A 23014-nucleotide genomic window follows, 5' to 3' on the forward strand; every position below is an offset into this window, starting at 1 on the left:
GGGGACTCCGCGCTGGCCGTGCACATAGGACGGCCGCGCTTATTACTCGAGTCCCCGGCTTTGCGGCCTAGTTTCCGTTTCGTTCCCGCCCCCAGCCCTGCCAGTCAGGGGAGAGGCGGGACGCTGTACAGAAAGTCAGCGCCGAGGGCTGGAGTCTGCTTTGCATTCTCCAGCCCCCTTCACTGGACACAGTGGGACGCCGGTTTCCCGCTCTTGCCTTGGGCACGCCCACGGCCCGCCCCTCGTCACACGAGCTGGAGAAGGACGCCGGCAGCCATTCCTGCAGTCCGAGCTGGAGAACGGAGACAAGCTCTGGGCAACCAGTCACAGGACTCTGGCGACCACACACCCGCCTATAGGCGGGCGGTAAGCAGCACCTGAAGTGCTGACCCCACTATATACCGTTGTGTCCATTTGTATTTTAGCTTACACTGCACTGTAGGTCGCTATTTTTGGCTATATGCCCTCTTAGATGGCGAGACAACAGCAGCAAAAAAGCAAGGGTGCTAAGGCACAGGCTTTCTATGCTGCTTGTATTGCATGTGCTGAAGTGTTTATTTGTACTTATGCTTGTATGCTATACATTGCACTGTACGGTCGCTACTCTTGGAGATATTCTCCTGGATGGCTAGTCTACAGCAGCAAAAAAGCAAGGGTGCCAAGGCACAGGCTTTCTAAGCTGCTCATATTGCATGTGCTGAAGGGCTCATTTGTACTTTATGCTTGTATGCTATACATTGCACTGTACGGTCGCTATTCTCGGCTATATGCTCCTAGATGGCTAGACTACAGCAGCAAAAAAAAGCAACACAGGCTTTCTATGCTGCTTTTACTGCATGTGATACTGTTCCACCGGCAAGTTCCACTGACCCCCGTTGTGTGCAATGCTCCTCTGTAGCACTTGGTCAGCCGGGGTCTCTACTAGAGGTGGCCAAAGGAACCGCCTGTGAATCCTGTCCATGGACAGGGACGGTGTTGCAGTTTCGGCTGATAGATTGTCATGGGATAGTGACTTGCAGTCCAGACAGGCCATGGGCAATCTTGCCAGGGTGTAGGCTCTGACACGGACGACAGTCCCAGACAGCCTAAGCGAGCTCGCTGGGAGCGGCACTCGGCCTCATCACTAGTCAGGGTCACAGCAGAGGACTCTCTGTATGATGAGGCAGACGTTGCTGATCAGGACTTTGATCCTGACACCGCTCTCAATCCGGATACACCGGATGGTGACGCCATGGGGAATGATCTTATAGCGTCCAGCAATGGCATGTTGGATATCTCTCCCCCAGCTCCTTCAGTGGAGGAGTCAGCTTCCCAGCAGGAGAAATCCCATTTCAGTATCTCAAGCGTACATTGAGTACTTTTCTGGCCACGCTGACTTCAGAGAAGCAGTTCAGGATCACCACGCTTACCAGATAAGCGTTTCTCTAAATGTATTAAAGATACATGTTATCCCTTTTCCCCTGACGTGGTCAGGCGCTGGACCCAGGGTCCAAAGGTGGCTCCCCCAATCTCCAGGCTTGCGGCTAGATCCGTAGTTGCAGTGGAGATGGGACTTCACTTAAAGATGCCATTGACAGACAGATGGACCTCTGGTTGAAATCTGTCTATGAAGCTATCGGCGTGTCGGTTGCTCCGGCATTCGCAGCCGTATGGGCACTCTAAGCTATGTCAGCTGGTCTTGCGCAGCTGGTCTTGAGCACAGGTACATCTGTGCCGCAGGTAGCGTCCTTATCCTCGCAATGTCTGCATTGCGACTTACCCTATTAATGCTGTCCGAGAGAGACAGTCGAGGTTTCGGTCCTTCCCAGGCTCGGGCAGGTCCAAATTGTCCTAGTCCAAAAGGGCTCAAAAGGCTCAGAGGGGCTCAGATTCCAGGCGGGCTCAATCACGCCCAAGGAAGGCAGCCAGAGGAACCGCTTCCAAGGCGGTCTCCTCATGACTTTAAGCTCTCTCTCTCCGCATCCGCGGTTGGTGGCAGACTCTCTCGCCTTGGCGACATTTAGCTGCCACAGGTCACAGACCGGTGGGTGAGAGACATTGTGTCTCACGTGTACAGGATAGAGTTCTGTTCTCGGCCTCCGGCTCGATTCTTCAGAACTTCCCCACCTACCCACCGAGCCGATGCTCTTCTGCAGGCAGAATGAGTGGTAATTCCTGTTCCTCTTCAGGAACAAGACACGGTTTTTCCTCCAATCTGATTGTGGGGGACCTAAAACTGCTCAACAAGCACGTGAAGGCCAGGCGGTTCCGGAGGGCATCCCTCCGCTCCGTCATTGCCTCAATGTCTCAAGGAGATTTCCTAGCATCAATAGACATCAGGATGCTTATCTCCACGTGCCGATTGCTCCAGAGCACCAACGTTTGCTACGTTTCGTTATTGAAGACGAGCATCTTCAGTTCGTAACCCTGCCCTTCGGTCTGGCGACAGCCCTACGGAGTTTCACCAAGTTCAGGGCAGCAGTGGGAGCAGTCCTGCACTCTCAGGGTCACTCGGTGATCCTTCCTTGGACGGTCGACTTGTCAAGGCACCCTCTCAAGAGGCATGCCAACACAGCCTGAGCGTAGCGCTGGAGACTCTCCAGAGTTTCGGGTGGATCATCAACTTCTCAAGGTTAAATCTGACACCGACCCAATCGCTGACATATCTGGGCATGGAGTGTCACGCTCCCTCAGCGATAGTGAAGCTTCCGCTGGACAAACAGCGTTCACTACAGACGGGGGTGCAGTCTCTCCTTCACGGCCAGTCACACTCCTTAACACGCCTCATGCAGAGGCAGTCACTTTCGCGCAGTTTTCATCTGCGTCCACTCCAATGTGGCATTCTTTGCCAATGGGATGGGAAGTCGACGTCCCTAGAAGGAACGTCCCCCTTCTCAGACGGTCAAGGACTCTCTTCAGAGGAGTCCATCCTTCAAATCAATGTGCTGGAAATCTGGGCAGTGTATCTTGCCCTGCAAGCCTTCCAGCCGTGGCTGGAAAGCACACACATCCGAATTCAGTCGGACAACTCCACAGCGGTGGCATACATCTTCCATCAAGGCGGAACACGCAGTCGGCAAGCCTCCCAGGAAGTCCGGCGGAGTCTGATGGGGGTGGAAGACAGAGCATCCACCATATCCGCAGTTCACATCCCGGGTGCAGAAAACTGGGAAGCAGACTTCCTCAGTTGCCAGGGTATGGACGCAGGGGAAGGGTATCTTCACCCGGACGGTTTTCAGGAAATCTGTCAACGCTGGGGGATGCTGAACGTCGACCTAATAGCGTCTCGGCACAACAACAAGGTTCCGATTTTCATGGCGCGGTATCAAGATCAAAGAGCTCTGGCGGCAGACGCCTTAGTTCAGGTTTGGTCGCAGTTCCAGCTACCTATGTGTTTCCTATGTGTTTCCCCCTCTGACACCCCAGAGGGCTACGCAACATCAGGTCCGTTTGCCGCCGCGCCATCCTCATCGCCACAGACTGGCCGAGGAGGTCGTAGTCCCCGGATCTGTGGCATCTCACGGTCTACCAACCGTGGACACTACCAGCCCGGCCGGACTTACTGTCCCAAGGGCCGTTTTTTCCATCTGAATTCTACGGTCCTGAACCTGACGGTATGGCCTTTGAGTCCTGAATCCTAGCGTCTTCAGGATTATCTCAGGACGTCATTGCCACCATGAGACAGACTAGAAAACCGACGTCTGCCAAGATCTACCACAGGATGTGGAGGATATTCTTCTCTTAGTGCTCTGCTCAGGGAGTGTCTCCCTGCCCATTTGCATTCCCTACTTTTCCTTCCTTCCTTCCTGCAATCTGGGTTGGAAAAAGGTTGTCACTCGGCTCCCTTAAAGGACAAGTCTCAGCGCTATCTGTATTCTTCAGAAGCGCCTAGCACCACTTCCTCAGGTACACACGTTCCTGCAGGAGGTTTGTCACATTGTCCCTCTGTACAAACGGCCGTTGGACCCATGGGATCTGAACAGGGTACTAATTGCTCTCCAGAAGCCGCCCTTCGAGCCTCTGAGAGATGTTTCACTCTCTCGACTTTCCCAGAAAGAGGCCTTTCTGGTAGCGGTCACGTCTCTTAGGAGAGTGTCCGAGCTAGCAGCGCTGTCATCCAAAAGCTTCCTTCCTGGTGTTTCACCAAGGCAAGGCAGTGCTGCGCCCGATTCCGGAGTTCTCCCTACGGTGGTATCCCCCTTTTCATCTCAATCAGGATATCTCCTTACCTTCCTTTTGCCTCATCCATTTCATCGATATGAAATGGATTTGCATTTGTTGGATCTGGTGGGAGCACTCAGAATCTACATTTCCCGCACGGCGCCTCTGCGCTGCTCGGATGCACTCTGTGCTTGTCGCTAATCAGCGTAAAGAGTCGCAGGCTTCCAAATCCACCCTGGCTCGATGGATCAAGGAACCAATTCTTGAAGCCTACTGTTCTGCTGGGCTTCCGGTTCCATCAGGGCTGTAAGCCCATTCTACCAGAGCCGTGGGTGCGCCCTAGGCATTACGGCACCAGGCTACGGCTCAGCAGGTGTGCCAGGCAGCTACCTGGTCGAGTCTGCACACTTTCACCAAGCATTGTCAGGTGCATACCTACGCTTAGGCGGATGCCAGCTTAGGTAGGAGAGTCCTGCAGGCGGCGGTTGCCTCCTTGTAGGGAAGGGCTGTTTTACAGCTCTAACATGAGGTATTAATTTACCCACCCAAGGACTGCTTTTGGACGTCCCAATCGTCTGGGTCTCCCAATGGAGCGCCGAAGAAGAAGGGAATTTTGTTACTTACCGTAAATTCCTTTTCTTCTAGCTCCAATTGGGAGACCCAGCACCCGCCCCTGTTTCCTTCGGGATTTTTGGTTGTTCGGGTACACATGTTGTTCATGTTGAACGGTTTTCAGTTCTCCGATGTTACTTCGGATTGAATTTGTTTAAACCAGTTATTGGCTTTCCTCCTTCTTGCTTTTAGCACTAAAACTGAGCAAGCCCGTGATCCCACGGGGGGTGTATAGCCAGAAGGGGAGGGGCCTTACACTTTTTAGTGTAATGCTTTGTGTGGCCTCCGGAGGCAGTAGCTATACACCCAATCGTCTGGGTCTCCCAATTGGAGCTAGAAGAAAAGGAATTTACGGTAAGTAACAAAATTCCCTTCTTTTAAGCCCATAGAAAAAAAAAAACAGGTTGTTGTAGGTGCCTACCGGAAATTCAGCTGCCTCACGGCAACAAAGCAGCTCTTCCTTTCCCGGACTGCTCTGTCCCCCCCCTTCCCCTCCCCGATGGCTGGGCCTTCCTCCCACCCCACCCACCCAACGGCTGAGCCTTAACCCCACCTCCGGACGGCTTGGCCTTCCCCAGCTCCCCCCCCCCCCTCGACGGCTGGGCCTCAAATCCCCCCCCCCCAACCCCCCAAGCGACGGCTTGGCCTAAACCCCCCCCCCCCCCCACAGGTTCAGCCTAAACCCCCCCCCCTCTCCCCCCCGACGGCTCGGCCTCACCCCCCCCCCCCGACAGCAGGGCCTAGACCCCTCTCCCCCCCTCGACGGCTGGGCCTCAAATTCCCCCCCAGCGACGGCTTGGCCTAAACCCCCCCCCCCCCCCACAGGTTCAGCCTAAACCCCCCCCCTCTCCCCCCCGACGGCTCGGCCTCTCACGGCTGGGCCTCAAATTCCCCCCCCCCCCCCCCCCCCCCGACGGCCGACGGCTCGGCCTCACCCCCCCCCCCCCCCCGACAGCAGGGCCTAGACCCCTCTCCCCCCCCCGACGGCTCAGTTCTCACCAACGCCCCTCCCCCCCCCCCCCCCCAGCGACGGCTTGGACCCCCCCCCCCCAGCGACGGCTTTGACACCCCCCCCCCCAATAGATCATTGTGGGTCTGCATACATTTGAATGGGGATGAGGAAAACCGTCTCGTTACCTGTCATGACCTTGGTAAAGTCAGCGGTCCTTACAAAACCATGCCAGTCCATTTACTGCGTCTTTAGATTCTATAATCTTTGCACAATCTGTTTATTCCAGGCCAGCAATGACCAGTGGTACTTGATGAATGACTCAGTCGTGTCCAGTTCAGATATCCGGACTGTGCTGAACCAGCAGGCGTACCTTCTATTTTATATTCGGTATACCCTCTTACTTCTTGATTAGTTGCCTTAGTATATTATGTTGTTTTATTTAGGACCCTAATCTAATTTTTTTGCTATCTCTCAAGATCCCAGAATGTGCAGTGTGGAGACGCGCCTTATTCACATCAGTCTGTCAGCCCCAACTCTCCTCAGCCCAGTAGCAGCCATCAGGTTGGAGGCGTAAAGTCTGATTTCATAGGACCCCAGCAGATCCTCAAGGTAATAATGTAACAGATATTGTGTAAAAAGGAAAAAAAAGAAAGACCTATATACAGTATTCTTCGCTTTATAAGACGAACCCCTAATTTAGAGATCAAAAAAGTTTTAAAAAAAAAATAAAAAAATAAAAATGGGGTCAGTCTTATACTCCAGTGTTGTCTAATCGGAGGGGGAGATGATTTCGTCCCGCTCTGCGCTCATTTGTCAACTACTCTTGGCTGGGGTGTACTTATAACAGACACAGCTCTGTCCCAAAACCTGTAAAGAGTGGACTAGCTACTGCTCCTCTTTGTGCCTGTTATGCACAATGGCAACTGCAGTGAGTTCAGTATGGGAACATATCAGGAACCATCAGGCACTGCTGGGAAAGATGACCGCTCAGACAGCTGAATGGTCACTTTATGGAGGCTGTATGTTTTGGCACAGAACAAGGGCCCTCAGCCGTGTAGTTCTGAAACGCGTGACCATACAGCTACCTATGAGCCGTCGTCTTTCCCACCAGTGGTTCCTGGTATTTCTTCTGTGCTCTACAAATTTGTGTGTATGGGAAGGTTGATGTATTATCAGGTGTGTAGATTGTAAGAATTGCAATGTTATAATTTTTTTTTTTTTTTTTATTACATATAAATGTGAAGACCATGAATGGGAGTAGATCACCAAAAGCATCTCTAAATGGATCAGGAATAAATGGCAGCATTCTGAAAAGATGCATTGGCCCTCTGCCTATGAACAGACAAATGACTATGAATGGCAAGAAGCCCAAAATCATAGTAAATATCAATAAGCCGCTTCCTACCCAAGAAATATCCTCCTCTGAAACTAAACAAAATCCCCCCGGCCAGTCTACCTCTGCGCCCTCACCCTCTATTAATCACCAGTATAAGTTGAATCGTGGACATTTGGCCAGTGCCAATCCTATGGCGCCTTCCACCATGCTGGTACCTTACGGGGCCGAATCCTCAGAGGAGTCTGAAGAGGAGAGTAAAGGTGTACGGAAACGATCCAGTGGTGGAGACATGATAAGCAGACCTGTGATGATGAATGGCCATTCTGCCATTGACTTCTATGGTAACCCTGTTATCAATGAGGAAACAACATCCAACGCCAATACAGTTGACCAGGAAACCTATGTGGCCACCAATGGTACAAGTTCTGTTAAACTGCATGGAACTAGTGAAGTAAGTGTTTGTTTTGATTGGGAAATATGTAATTTTTCTTGTTTTGGGTGACAAAATGGGTCCAAGTCATGGGTTGGATGCGGTTCCCTACACTGCTACTGGGGAAACTGCTCTGCAGCCCCTCATTCCCAAATCTGTGAGGGTCCAAGTGGTTCTGACCTAATCCCGCTATCAGTATCCCATTAAAGGGAACCTGTCAGCAGAAATTTCGCCCAAAACCTAAGATTCCCCCTCTGCAGCTCCTGGTAGCTCCACAGGTCCCCGCGCATGCCCAGTGCTCATCTCTCTGCCCTGAGGCAAGAAATGGATAGAAGGAGGTGACGTGGGGTCAGCAGCACCACGCTTGCGCAGAACGAAGGACGCCGAGGGGGAAAGCGCGGTCCCGCGATTATGGGCGGTTGCTTGGTAATAAACATCACAGCACCGCCCATAATCTAAAGCCTGCGCGCACGTCACCAGCGGTGGCACAGTGCTCATCCACGAGAGATGAGCACTGGGCATGCGCGGGGACCTGTGGAGCACTGGGCGGCGTCCACAGCTATGGAAATCGGCGATGGAGGACTGCCTAAAGCGGCAGGAGGCAGAATAATGGCCATCAGGCAGCCCGCCCCCGTGTCACATTTACAGAATCTGCATACAAAAAGGTACCACTTTATAAAGTCTTCATTTTGGTCTCACATGGGGCAAAATAATAACAGGGACCTTTCTAGAATGCAGCCCAGGAGCTGCAGAGGGGGAATCTTTTAGGTTTTGGGCGAAATTTCTGCTGACAGGTTCCCTTTAATTTGAGAGGACTACCACTTTTAGGCTATGTGCGCATGTTGCGTACAGTTCACTGCCGAAATTTCTGCAGTGATCTGAAGAGCACATGTGCGCTTTAAATCGCTGCAGAAATGTCCGTAGTGAAGCTGATTCCATGCGCTCTGCCTGCAGCTCCTCCCATAGACAAAGCAGGAGCTGCCGGCAAAGCGCACGGAAGAAGTGACATGTCACTTCTTTTTACGCAGCGCTTCGGCAGTAGCCGAAGCGCTGCGCTCTAAAACGCCACGTGCGCACGGCCCCTGCACAATCTCCATAGACTGTGCAGGGGACGCAGGACTCATGCAGTTACGCTGCGCTTCAAAGCGCAGCGTAACTGCATGTATTTACGCAACGTGCGCACATAGCCTTAAAGGGTTTTGAAAGGCAGCCAAGAGGGGTTTTGTCTGTGTTATGGCTTCCGTTCTCTCCGGGGTTGAGCTCTTTACCTAGCATATAACTTATTTCTTATAATATGGACTAACTATAGTGTTTTCTTCTTTAATCTTAGGTTGACCTCCAAACTGTGACCCATGAAGAAACGGCATCAGGTATATCTTACCATCCCGAGGGTGAAAGAACCGAAGAAATGTAAGTAGGATGCATCCAATTACACTTAGAGGGGATCCCTCACGGCGGATATGGCCGCATGGTGTATAGCAGGAGGAGCGGAGCAGGTTTATAGCGCTATAGGAAGAGATTCAGTAAACCTTTTATTTCTGTTAAACTTAGAAAGATCTAGGATTTCCGGAGTTCAGTGGGCTGTTTGGTGATTTGATCTCTATATGCTCATGTATACTTTTAGGAAACTTGTTAATGATTGCAGGTAGAGGTAGTGCGGCATAAAGCCATATCACATATTGTGAAAGATTACTATTATGGTGCCTTTTACTCTGAAATTTTGGCTTTCATTGTTATGCAAATTAGGTACACGTGTGCTGGAATCTATGGTCCTTCGCTTCGTCACGCTATCGCTGCCACCCACTTGACGAGCAGAGAAGACATTGTGCAGTGCATCTGCTGGTTCTGCTGCCGATCAAGTAGGGGTGGCACTGGTAGAGCAAAGCAAAGAGGAACCATAGACTTGGATATATCCAACAGTTCACTTGTGGGCCTAATTTGCAAGGTTGAGTCCAAATTCTGCCCAGTGGATGACAAACCCCTCCCCCCTTCCCCCCGCCACCCTTAATCCATGCCTTTTTGTACGGTTTTTACACAGCCCTATTCTGCACTACCTGTCTTTGTACAGGGGAAACATTACTGACAGGTTCCTACTTAAAGGCTGTCAACCACTGGCTAGGACTATCCCCTGGTCTCCTATGCTAGGAATGAGGCCCCCCCCCTTCCTGGACTCCTAGGCCAGGAATGAGGGCCCCCCCCCCACTTCCAGGACTCCTAGGCCAGGAATGAGGGCCCCCCCCCCCCCCCTTCCTGGACTCCTAGGCCAGGGATGAGGGGCCACCCACCCCGAACCCCCCCCCCCCCCCCCACACGACTCCTAGGCCAGGGATGAGGGGCCGCCCACCCACCCCCCCTGGACTCCTAGGCCAGGGATGGGCGGGGGACTTAAACTAATAAAATGTTTTACTGAATGTGTTCCAAGACAAAAAATTGAACTTGGCTTCCGTTGAGCAGATTTGTAATGTGACAAATTCGAAGCTTTATAAATTTTAAAACATTTTCAGACTAATTTTTAATTTTCCTGTTTTTGTTTTTTTTTGCCAGCTTGCAGAATCCGGGAGACATGGGGATGATTTCTGATGCCGCAGATCCTTCCGGATACAATGTAGCAAGCTCTGAGAAACATGAGAATGGATTGTCCCTTTCCTCTATGCCTGCAGAGCACCAAAGGGAAGTCTGCCCCGGAGCTCACGATCTGAAAGGTGGAATCTATTATACATCCTACAATGGGTACGGTGACCGGAAACCTGTCCGCAGTGAGAGATCCCGCTCAGCGCACGATCGAGACCCTTATTCCCGTAACAGAGACTGCTCCAAGTACGATCGCTATAAACACTATCACAACGACGACTACAGACACCGGAATCACTTCTTTCGTGGGAATGAAAATGGCTACAGGAACCACGGGAGACCTCGGTCAAGGAGTAGAGGGAAAATGGACGATCAGTATCGTTACCTGTCCAGACGAGAACGCTCTCACAGTCGCGAGAGGAGCCACTACAGCCGACATCAGCGATGGGATCACTTTCATTCCTCTTACCGAGATGATCGGGACAGAGTCTCGTATGACAACCGCAACTATCACTACAGGGATTCCAAACACCATAGAAATGACTGGTACGGTCATCCTAGAGACCGGCGTGGTCACGGCTACAGCGGCAAACACTCTCACTACCCTTCTTTCTCAAGGCATTCTGACTCCCATCATCACCACGGACGGTTTAATCACCACCAGAATTATGAAAGCAGCAACCGAAAACTGGAGTACTACAACGGCACAGGGGAAGATGACTATGAACCGGACTGCAAGAGAAGAGTGAACGAAGGGGAAGAAAGAAACATGTAAGTTATTAAAACCCCTCAGATAACTGGACTTCAAAGGTTTAAATGGGTTTTCTTTATCGCTCCTAATTGGGAGACCCAGACAATTGGGTGTATAGCTACTGCCTCCGGAGGCCACACAAAGCACTACACTTAAAAGTGTAAGGCCCCTCCCCTTCTGCCTATACACCCCCCGTGGGATCACGGGCTCCTCAGTTTTCATTCTTTGTGCGAAGGAGGTCAGACATCCACGCATAGCTCCACTGTTTAGTCAGCAGCAGCTGCTGACTATGTCGGATGGAAGAAAAGAGGGCCCATACTAGGGCCCCCAGCATGGCCCTGCTACGTCAAGTACTCTGTGTCCCCGTACAGACCGCGCGCAGACACACTGCAGCATTGCTGGGTGTGTTAGTGCGCCGGGGACAACAGCGCTGCGCGCTTGTGCCACTACTCACTACAGCTCTGCTGAGTGAGTTAATGTATTGGGAACTGCCGCGCCGGCCGCTGCTGTCAGTTTACGCTGCGGCGCGGCTGGGACTTGTGGTGCGCCGGGGACTTCCGCGCTGGCCGTGCATATATGACGGCCGCGCTTATTACTCGAGTCCCCGGCTTTTGCGGCCTAGTTTCGCTTCGTTCCCGCCCCCAGGCCTGCCAGTCAGGGGAAGGGCGGGACGCTGTACAGAACATCAGCGCAGGGGGCTGGAGTCTATTTTACATACTCCAGCCCTCACACTGGACACAGTGGGACGCCAGTTTCCCGCACTTTGTCTGAGGCACGCCCACGGTCCGCCCCTCTTCACAGAACGCCGGCAGCCATTCCTGTGTGCAGTCTGAGCTGGAGAGGGGAGACAAGTTCTGGGAGACCCAGACACGGGATTCTGGCGACCACACACCCGCGTTTGCGCGGGCGGTAAGCGGCACCTCTGGTGCTGACCCCACTAGTGCCGAAGTGTACATTTATATTTTTATGCTTGCATGCTATACATTGCACTGTACGGTCGCTGGTGATTCTTGGCTATATACCCTCCTAGATTACTCAGAGGAGACAACAGCATGTCATCCGCAAAAAGCAAGGGTGCCAAGGCACAGGCTTTCTATGCTGCTTGTACCGCATGTGAGGCTACTCTACCTGCAGGTTCCACTGACCCCCATTGTGTGCAGTGCTCAGCCCCTGTGGCACTTGCTCGGCCGGGGCCTCTGCTAGAGGTGACCCAGGGAGAACCACCTGTGAATACTGTCCAGGTGACTGGGACGGAGTTTGCAGTTTTTGCGGATAGATTGTCTGTGACTATGACTAAAATTCTAGAAACTTTGCAGTCTAGACCAGTAACTCAGACCATGGGCACTGTTGAATCATTGCTCCCTGGTCCCCCTCAGTTGGAACAGCTCCGGGCTCCGGGGGTGTCCCATGCATCCCAGGGTGAAGGCTCTGACACGGACGACAGTCCCAGACAGCCTAAGCGAGCTCGCTATGAGCGGCCCTCGACTTAATCACACTGGTCAGGGTCCCAGCAGGAGGACTCTCTGTATGATGAGGCGGAGGTAGCTGATCAGGATTCTGATCCTGAGACCGCTCTCAATCTGGATACTCCTGATGGTGACGCCATAGTGAATGATCTTATAGCGTCCATCAATAGAATGTTGGATATTTCTCCCCCAGCTCCTCCAGTGGAGGAGTCAGCTTCACAGCAGGAGAAATTCCATTTCAGGTATCCCAAGCGTAAATTAAGTACTTTTCTGGACCACTCTGACTTTAGAGAGTCAGTCCAGAAACACCACGCTTATCCAGATAAGCGTTTCTCCAAACGGCTTAAGGATACACGTTATCCCTTTCCCCCTGACGTGGTCAAGGGCTGGACCCAGTGTCCCAAGGTGGATCCTCCAATCTCCAGACTTGCGGCTAGATCCATAGTTGCAGTGGAAGATGGGGCTGCACTTAAAGATGCCACTGACAGACAGATGGAGCTCTGGTTGAAATCCATCTATGAAGCTATCGGCGCGTCGTTTGCTCCAGCATTCGCAGCCGTATGGGCACTCCAAGCTATTTCAGCTGGTCTTACACAGATTGACACGGTCACACGTACATCTGTTCCGCAGGTGGCATCCTTAACCTCTCAAATGTCTGCATTTGCGTCTTACGCGATTAATGCTGTCCTGGACTCTACGGGCCGTACGGCAGTGGCGTCCGCCAACTCCGTGGTTTTACGCAGAGCCTTGTGGTTAAGGGAATGGAAGGCAGATTCTGCTTCCAAAAAGTGCTTAACCAGTTTGCCATTTTCTGGTGACCGACTGTTTGGTGAGCGTTTGGTTGAAATCATTAAACAGTCCAAGGGTAAGGATTCATCCTTACCTCAGCCCAGACAAAACAAACCCCAACAGAGGAGGGGACAGTCGGGGTTTCGGTCCTTTCGAGGCTCGGGCAGGTCCCGATTCTCCTCGTCCAAAAGGACTCAAAAGGATCAGAGGAGCTCAGATTCTTGGCGGGCTCAGTCACGCCCAAAAAAGACAGCCGGAAGACCCGCTACCAAGGCGGCTTCCTCATGACTTTCGGCTTCCTCTCTCCGCATCCTCGGTCGGTGGCAGGCTCTCCCGCTTTGGCGACATTTGGCTGCCACAGGTCAAAGACCGTTGGGTGAGAGACATTCTGTCTCACGGGTACAGGATAGAGTTCAGTTCTCGTCCTCCAACTCGATTCTTCAGAACTTCTCCACCTCCCGACCGAGCCGATGCTCTTCTGCAAGCGGTGTGCACTCTAAAGGCAGAAGGAGTGGTGACCCCTGTTCCTCTTCAGGAGCAAGGTCACGGTTTTTACTCCAATTTGTTTGTGGTGCCAAAAAAGGACGGGTCTTTCCGTCCCGTTCTGGATCTAAAACTGCTCAACAAGCACGTGAAAACCAGGCGGTTCCGGATGGAATCCCTCCGCTCCGTCATCGCCTCAATGTCTCAAGGAGATTTCCTAGCATCAATAGACATCAAGGATGCTTATCTCCACGTGCCGATTGCTCCAGAGCATCAGCGTTTTTTACGCTTCGTTATAGGAGACGAACACCTTCAGTTCGTAGCTCTGCCTTTCGGGCTGGCTACAGCCCCACGGGTCTTCACCAAGGTCATGGCAGCAGTAGTAGCAGTCCTGCACTCTCAAGGTCACTCTGTGATCCCGTATTTGGACGATCTACTTGTCAAAGCACCCTCTCAAGAGGCATGCCAACACAGCCTGAACGTTGCGCTGGAGACTCTCCAGAGTTTCGGGTGGATCATCAACTTTTCAAAGTCAAATCTGACCCCGACCCAATCGCTAACATATCTTGGCATGGAGTTTCATACACTCTCAGCGATAGTGAAGCTTCCGCTGGACAAACAGCGTTCACTACAGACAGGGGTGCAATCTCTCCTTCAAGGCCAGTCACACCCCTTGAGACGCCTCATGCACTTCCTAGGGAAGATGGTAGCAACAATGGAGGCAGTCCCTTTCGCGCAGTTTCATCTGCGTCCACTACAATGGGACATTCTCCGCCAATGGGACGGGAAGTCGACGTCCCTCGACAGGAACGTCTCTCTTTCTCAGGCGGCCAAAGAATCTCTTCGGTGGTGGCTTCTTCCCACCTCATTGTCAAAAGGAAAGTCCTTTCTACCCCCATCCTGGGCGGTGGTTACGACAGACGCGAGTCTTTCAGGGTGGGGAGCAGTTTTTCTTTGTCGCTCCATTGGGAGACCCAGACAATTGGGTGTATAGCTACTGCCTCCGGAGGCCACACAAAGTATTACACTTAAAAGTGTAAGGCCCCTCCCCTTCTGGCTATACACCCTCCCGTGGGATCACGGGCTCCTCAGTTTTCATGCTTTGTGCGAAGGAGGCACACATACATGCATAGCTCCACTGTTTAGTCAGCAGCAGCTGCTGACTATGTCGGATAGAAGAAAAGAGGGCCCATACTAGGGCCCCCAGCATGCTCCCTTCTCACCCCACTATTTGTCGGCGGTGTTTGTTAAGGTTGAGGTACCCATTGCGGGTACAGAGGCTGGAGCCCACATGCTGCATCCTTCCCCATCCCCCTGCGGGCTCTGGGTGAAGTGGGATTTTACCGGTCTCCAGGCACTGAGACCGTGCTCCATCCACAGCCCCTGGGAATCTGCTGGACATGGAGCTGAGTATCGTCAGGGACAGGCCCTGCTACATCAAGGTACTCTGTGTCCCCGTGCATATCGCGCGCACACCGCAGCATTGCTGGGTGTGTTAGTGCGCCGGGGACAACAGCGCTGCGCGCTGGTGCCATTCCTATCTACAGCTCTGCTGAGAGGGGACATGTGTTTGAAACTGCTGCGTGGCCACGGTGGTCAGTTTTTAGCGCTGCGGCGCGGCTGGGATTTGTGGTGCGCCGGGGACTTCCGCGCTGGCCGTGCATATATGACGGCCGCGCTTATTACTCGAGTCCCCGGCTTTTGCGGCCTAGTTTCGCTTCGTTCCCGCCCCCAGGCCTGCCAGTCAGGGGAAGGGCGGGACGCTGTGCAGAATGTCAGCACAGAGGGCTGGAGTCTGCTTTACATACTCCAGCCCTCACAGTGGGACGCCAGTTTCCCGCACTTTTGTTTGAGGCACGCCCACGGTCCACCCCTCTTCACAGGACGCCGGCAGCCATTCCTGTGTGCAGTCCGAGCTGGAGAGAGGAGACTGGGAGACCCAGACACGGGATTCTGGTGCCCACACACCCGCTTTTCAGCGGGCGGTAAGCTGCCCTCAAGGGCTGACCCCCACTGGTGCCGAAGTGTATATTTGTATTTTGTGCTTGCAGCTATACATTGCACTGTACGATCACTAGTGATTCTCTGCTATATACCCTCCTAGATTCTCAGAGGACACAACAGCATGTCGACCGCAAAAAGCAAAGGTGCCAAGGCACAGGCTTTTTATGCTGCTTGTACCGCATGTGGGGCTGTTCTACCGGCAGGTTCCACTGACCCCCACTGTGTGCAGTGCTCGGCCCCTGTGGCACTTGCTCGGCCGGGGCCTCTGCTGGAGGTGACCCAGGCAGAACTTCCTGTGAATACTGTCCAGGTGACAGGGACGGAGTTTGCAGTCTTTGCCGACAGATTGTCTGTGACTATGACTAAAATTCTTGAAACATTGCAGTCCAGACCAGTAACTCAGACCATGGACACTGTTAACTCATTGCTCCCTGGTCCCCCTCAGTTGGAACAGCTCCGGGATCCGGGGGCGTCTCTTGCATCCCAGGGTGATGGCTCTGACACGGACGACAGTCCCAGACAGCCTAAGCGAGCTCGCTATGAGCGGCCCTCGACTTCATCACACTGGTCAGGGTCCCAGCAGGACGACTCTCTGTATGATGAGGCGGAGGTAGCTGATCAGGATTCTGATCCTGAGACCGCTCTCAATTTGGATACTCCTGATGGTGACGCCATAGTGAATGATCTTATAGCGTCCATCAATAGAATGTTGGATATTTCTCCACCTGCTCTTCCTGTGGAGGAGACAGCTTCACAGCAGGAGAAATTCCATTTCAGGTATCCCAAACGTAAATTAAGTGTTTTTCTGGACCACTCTGACTTTAGAGAGGCAATCCAGAAACACCACGCTTATCCGGATAAGCGTTTTTCCAAACGGCTTAAGGATACACGTTATCCTTTTCCCCCGGACGTGGTCAAGGGCTGGACCCAGTGTCCCAAGGTGGATCCTCCAATCTCCAGGCTTGCAGCTAGATCCTTAGTTGCAGTGGAAGATGGGGCGGCACTTAAAGATGCCACTGACAGGCAGATGGAGCTCTGGTTGAAATCCATCTATGAGGCTATTGGCGCGTCATTTGCTCCAGCATTCGCAGCCGTATGGGCATTCCAAGCTATTTCAGCTGGTCTTACACAGATTGACACGGTCACACGTACATCTGCTCCGCAGGTGGCACCATTGACATCTCAAATGTCTGCATTTGCGTCTTACGCGATTAATGCTGTCCTAGACTCTACGAGCCGTACGGCAGTGGCGTCCGCCAACTCCGTAGTTTTACGCAGAGCCTTGTGGTTAAGAGAATGGAAGGCAGATTCTGCTTCCAAGAAGTGTTTAACCAGTTTGCCATTTTCTCGTGACCGACTGTTTGGAGAGCGCTTAGATGAAATCATTAAGCACTCCAAGGGTAAAGATTCTTCCTTACCTCAGCCCAGACAAAACAAACCCCAACAGAGGAGAGGACAGTCGGGGTTTCGGTCCTTTCGAGGCTCAGGCAGGTCCCAATTCTCCTCGTCCAAAAGGACTCAAAAGGATCAGAGGAGCGCAGATTCTTGGCGGACTCAGTCACGCCCAAAAAAGACAGCCGGAAGACCCGCTACCAAGGCGGCTTCCTCATGACTTTCGGCCTCCTCTCTCCGCATCCTCGGTCGGTGGCAGGCTCTCCCGCTTTGGCGACATTTGGCTGCCACAGGTCACAGACCGTTGGGTGAGAGACATTCTGTCTCACGGGTACAGGATAGAGTTCAGCTCTCGTCCTCCAACTCGCTTCTTCAGAACTTCTCCATCTCCCGACCGAGCCGATGCTCTGCGGCTAGCGGTGTCCACTCTAAAAGCGGAAAGAGTGGTGACCGCCGTTCCTCTTCAGGAACAAGGTCACGGTTTTTACTCCAACTTGTTTGTGGTGCCAAAAAAGGACGGGTCATTCCGTCCCGTTCTGGATCTAAAACTGCTCAACAAGCACGTAAAAACCAGGCGGTTCCGAATGGAATCCCTTCGCTCCGTCATCGCCTCAATGTCTCAAGGAGATTTTCTAGCATCAATAGACATCAAGGATGCTTATCTCCACGTGCCGATTGCTCCAGAGCACCAGCGTTTCCTACGCTTTGTTATAGGAGACGAACACCTTCAGTTCGTAGCTCTGCCTTTCGGGCTGGCGTCAGCCCCACGTGTCTTCACCAAGGTCATGGCAGCAGTAGTAGCAGTCCTGCACTCTCAAGGTCACTCTGTGATCCCGTATTTGGACGATCTACTGGTCAAGGCACCCTCTCAAGAGGCATGCCAACACAGCCTGAACGTTGCGCTGGAGACTCTCCAGAGTTTCGGGTGGATCATCAACTTTTCAAAGTCAAATCTAACTCCGACTCAATCGCTAACATATCTTGGCATGGAGTTTCATACTCTCTCAGCGATAGTGAAGCTTCCGCTGGACAAACAGCGTTCACTACAGACAGGGGTGCAATCTCCTTCAGGGCCAGTCGCACCCCTTGAGACGCCTCATGCACTTCTTGGGGAAGATGGTAGCTGCAATGGAGGCAGTCCCTTTCGCGCAGTTTCATCTCCGTCCACTACAATGGGACATTCTCCGCCAATGGGACGGGAAGTCGACGTCCCTCGACAGGAACGTCTCCCTTTCTCAGGCGGCCAAGGATTCTCTTCGGTGGTGGCTTCTTCCCACCGCTTTGTCGAAAGGAAAGTCCTTTCTACCCCCATCCTGGGAGGTAGTCACGACAGACGCGAGTCTCTCAGGGTGGGGAGCAGTGTTTCGCCACCACAGGGCTCAAGGGACGTGGACTCAGGAAGAGTCCACCCTTCAGATCAATGTTCTAGAAATCAGAGCAGTGTATCTTGCCCTACAAGCCTTCCAGCAGTGGCTGGAAGGCAAGCAGATCCGAATTCAGTCGGACAACTCCACAGCGGTAGCATACATCAACCACCAAGGTGGAACACGCAGTCGGCAAGCCTTCCAGGAAGTCCGACGGATTCTGACGTGGGTGGAAGACACGGCTTCCACCATATCCGCAGTTCACATCCCAGGCGTGGAAAACTGGGAAGCAGACTTCCACAGTCGCCAGGGTATGGACGCAGGGGAATGGTCCCTTCACCCGGACGTGTTTCAGGAGATCTGTCGCCGCTGGGGGATGCCGGACGTCGACCTGATGGCGTCACGGCACAACAACAAGGTCCCGGCTTTCATGGCACGGTCCCACGATCACCGAGCTTTGGCGGCAGACGCCTTAGTTCAAGATTGGTCGCAATTCCGGCTACCTTACGTGTTCCCGCCTCTGGCATTGTTGCCCAGAGTGCTGCGCAAGATCAGGGCCGACTGCCGTCGCGCCATCCTCGTCGATCCAGACTGGCCGAGGAGATCGTGGTACCCAGATCTGTGGCACCTCACGGTAGGCCAACCATGGGCACTACCAGAACGACCAGACTTGCTATCTCAAGGGCCGTTTTTCCACCTGAATTCTGCGGCCCTGAACCTGACTGTGTGGCCATTGAGTCCTGGATCCTAGCATCTTCAGGATTATCTCGAGGGGTTATTACCACCATGAGACAGGCTAGAAAACCATCCTCCGCCAAGATCTACCACAGGACGTGGAAGATATTCTTATCTTGGTGCGCTGCTCAGGGAGTTTCTCCCTGGCCTTTTGCATTGCCTACTTTTCTTTCCTTTCTGCAATCCGGATTGGAAAAAGGTTTGTCGCTCAGCTCCCTTAAAGGACAAGTCTCAGCGCTATCTGTATTTTTTCAGAAACGCCTAGCACGACTTGCTCAGGTACGCACGTTCCTGCAAGGAGTTTGTCATATCGTCCCTCCTTACAAGCGGCCGTTAGAGCCCTGGGATCTGAACAAGGTTCTAATTGCTCTCCAGAAGCCGCCTTTCGAGCCTATGAAGGACGTTTCACTTTCCCGTCTTTCACAGAAAGTGGCCTTTCTAGTAGCGATCACGTCTCTTCGGAGAGTGTCCGAGCTAGCTGCGCTCTCATGTAAATCTCCCTTCCTGGTGTTTCACCAGGACAAGGTGGTTCTACGTCCGATTCCTGAGTTTCTCCCTAAGGTGGTATCCCCCTTTCATCTCAATCAGGATGTCACATTACCTTCCTTGTGTCCTCATCCAGTTCATCAATTTGAGAAAGGTTTGCATTTGTTGGATCTGGTCAGAGCACTCAGGATCTACATTTCCCGCACGGCGCCCTTTCGCCGCTCGGATGCACTCTTTGTCCTTGTCGCTGGTCAGCGTAAAGGGACGCAAGCTTCCAAATCCACTCTAGCTCGGTGGATCAAGGAACCAATTCTTGAAACCTACCGTTCTGCGGGGCTTCCGGTTCCTTCAGGGCTGAAGGCCCATTCTACCAGAGCCGTGGGTGCGTCCTGGGCATTACGGCACCAGGCTACGGCTCAGCAGGTGTGCCAGGCGGCTACCTGGTCGAGTCTGCACACCTTTACCAAGCATTATCAGGTGCATACCTACGCTTCGGCGGACGCCAGCCTAGGTAGACAAGTCCTTCAGGCGGCGGTTGCCCACCTGTAGGACAGGGCTGTTTGACGGCCCTATCACGAGGTATTCTTTTACCCACCCAGGGACTGCTTTTGGACGTCCCAATTGTCTGGGTCTCCCAATGGAGCGACAAAGAAGAAGGGAATTTTGTTTACTTACCGTAAATTCCTTTTCTTCTAGCTCCAATTGGGAGACCCAGCACCCGCCCTGTTTTCTTAGGGATTTTTGTTTTTTCGGGTACACATGTTGTTTCATGTTGAATGGTTTCAGTTCTCCGATGTTTCGTCGGATCGAATTTGTTTTTTAAACCAGTTATTGGCTTTCCTCCTTCTTGCTTTTGCACTAAAACTGAGGAGCCCGTGTTCCCACGGGGGGTGTATAGGCAGAAGGGGAGGGGCTTTACACTTTTAAGTGTAGTGCTTTGTGTGGCCTCCGGAGGCAGTAGCTATACACCCAATTGTCTGGGTCTCCCAATTGGAGCTAGAAGAAAAGGAATTTACGGTAAGTAAACAAAATTCCCTTCTTTCACATCTTTCTCAAAACGAACCAGAGGGAAGAGAGAATTCTAAAATTAAGTATTTACTAGTCTGAACTCCTGCTGCACCTCCAGGAATTTCTGGTGGGACCTAAAGAGGTTATGTCCTGTCTGTACAGTCGCCAGTCCAAGTCTCTCGCGCTCTTCCTCTCGCGCTCTTCCTCTCGCGCTCTTCCTCTCGCGCTCTTCCTCTCGCGCTCTTCCTCTCGCGCTCTTCCTCTCGCGCTCTTCCTCTCGCGCTCTTCCTCTCGCGCTCTTCCTCTCGCGCTCTTCCTCTCGCGCTCTTCCTCTCGCGCTCTTCCTCTCGCGCTCTTCCTCTCGCGCTCTTCCTCTCGCGCTCTTCCTCTCGCGCTCTTCCTCTCGCGCTCTTCCTCTCGCGCTCTTCCTCTCGCGCTCTTCCTCTCGCGCTCGTCGTCTCGCGCTCGTCGTCTCGCGCTCGTCGTCTCGCGCTCGTCGTCTCGCGCTCGTCGTCTCGCGCTCGTCGTCTCGCGCTCGTCGTCTCGCGCTCGTCGTCTCGCGCTCGTCGTCTCGCGCTCGTCGTCTCGCGCTCGTCGTCTCGCGCTCGTCGTCTCGCGCTCGTCGTCTCGCGCTCGTCCTCTCGCGCTCGTCGTCTCGCGCTCTTCCTCTCGCGCTCTTCCTCTCGCGCTCTTCCTCTCGCGCTCTTCCTCTCGCGCTCTTCCTCTCGCGCTCTTCCTCTCGCGCTCTTCCTCTCGCGCTCTTCCTCTCGCGCTCTTCCTCTCGCGCTCTTCCTTGTTTTAAAAGATTATCTAATGGTTATAACAGTTTTTTTAGATTTTCCGTAAATGCTATAGTTTGTTGTAAATGCCTGTTTGGTTTGTTTTTAATACAAATTTTTTACTTTTTTATTCCTTAGAACTCTAAAGACGTAGCATCTCCTACAGACAAGACACCTTGAAATGCTGCATTTAAACTACCACAGATATACTCCATTTCTTATATATATTTTTTTAAGTATTTTCTTTGGTTTTGTGTATAAAACAAATTTTTATTTTTTTATTAGTCTAACTTGTCTAAAACGGTTTTTTTTTGCTCAGTTACTGATTATTTCACCACTTAATTAGAAATGGTTACCAGAATGTGAAAAACTGATGGCCATAGTGTGTTTTATCACCTGTATACACTCAGTGCTTCACAGCCAGTGACATCTTCTGGTAGGACAGTGCGGTATAACACCTTAGGCCGAAGTCACACTTGCACAAGTTTCTCGCAAGTCTTGCATCACATCACCCGACATGGCCTGCAGCTCTCCGGACAGGAGCATCTCAGCTGCATAGAAATACATGCAGCTTACCCGCTCCTGTCAGGAGAGTGTGTGGCCGTGCCAGGTGATGCGATGTGAGACTTGAGCGAGTCTCTTGCAAGTGTGACTCTAGCTTAAAGGGTTTGGATAGTCATTCTGTGCAGAGTCCAAGCACAGGCGCTCATGCTTCATGGCAAGGCTAATGACTTGAATACATTTTCCCACCTGCTTGTTTTCCTTTTGTTTCCATGTTCTCACCTCTTTGGTGATTTGAGAGCTCTAGCATCATAGAGCCAGCGAAGGGAAGACGTGGATGGATCGTAAACGTGTGCAGGTGAATATTATCGGTATTAGTGGTGCACATGGAAGTAATAACCTCTATATTGAAGAAAATCCCAGCACGTTCTTGGCAATGAAACACCTTTTAATGAGCTTTTCAACGTTTTTGGCATATAAATTGAAAACAAGCAGGTGGGAAAGGTGCATTTAAAGGGGTAGTTCACTACTCTGCAGTAGTGACCACATCTCTGTAAAACTGATAGAGGAGGCTTTTTGTAAATACCTTGTGTTGCCAGTTCAGCCTGTGAGAGTCTCTATTGCAGTCCGCTCCTTCCAATCACGTGACTCCTCCGGGCTCTGTCACCTCTGAGATCCGTTGGTGTCACGTCAACTTCCAGTTGACCTGACCTCACCATGGCCGGCCCTAGTCTTTTGAGTGACTGGGCTCACTGTGACTAGCAGTGAAACACCACCCACAGTCCAGTCATTCAGGAAGACTGGGGCCGCCTCGGTGATGTTAGGTCTACTGGAAATTGACATGACAGTCCTGGATTCCAGAGGTCATGAAGCCCGGTGGGGGGGGGGGTCAGGAGTTAGGGGATGAGCGAACTGATAGTGCCGCTCAAAGGCATTATAAGCAACACACAGTATTTACAAAAAGCCTCCCCTATCAGTTTTAGAGATGTGGTCACTACTGCAGAGTAGTAAACTGCCACCCCTTTAAGTTTGGCCCCTACATGAGTGCCTGCGCTTGGTTTGAACAGTCATTCTATGATGATAGTTACTTTTTGACGTCCTTGTGTTGTAATACTTCCACAACAGAAGTGAGGTGTTCTTTTGGCATTACTGTTCCACACCCCTGCCAAGACATATATAGGTCCTGCTGATTAGAAAAGGACACTTGGACATGAT

The 23014-nt window shown here is 52.3% G+C and overlaps 1 protein-coding gene across 4 annotated transcripts in view; it reads left to right on the forward strand.

The window, feature by feature from the left end:
• USP42 (ubiquitin specific peptidase 42) overlaps window positions 1–22718 on the forward strand; it is a 224336-nt gene extending 201618 nt beyond the window's left edge. For 2 of the 4 annotated variants that reach the window (XM_075318047.1, XM_075318048.1), the window contains 6 exons: window positions 5991–6091; window positions 6181–6313; window positions 6949–7491; window positions 8801–8880; window positions 10015–10812; window positions 21437–22717. In XM_075318047.1, coding sequence (XP_075174162.1) covers window positions 5991–6091; window positions 6181–6313; window positions 6949–7491; window positions 8801–8880; window positions 10015–10812; window positions 21437–21452 — 1671 coding nt within the window. In that variant the 3' untranslated portion in view covers window positions 21453–22717. Of the gene's footprint in view, window positions 1–5990; window positions 6092–6180; window positions 6314–6948; window positions 7492–8800; window positions 8881–10014; window positions 10817–21436 lie in introns of those variants that run through there. The other 2 variants (XM_075318050.1, XM_075318049.1) reach the window with 2 other exon arrangements.
• The last annotated feature ends 296 nt before the right edge of the window (window positions 22719–23014 follow it).

Source organism: Anomaloglossus baeobatrachus, chromosome 7 (genome assembly GCF_048569485.1).
Source record: "Anomaloglossus baeobatrachus isolate aAnoBae1 chromosome 7, aAnoBae1.hap1, whole genome shotgun sequence".
NCBI lineage: Eukaryota > Metazoa > Chordata > Amphibia > Anura > Aromobatidae > Anomaloglossus > Anomaloglossus baeobatrachus.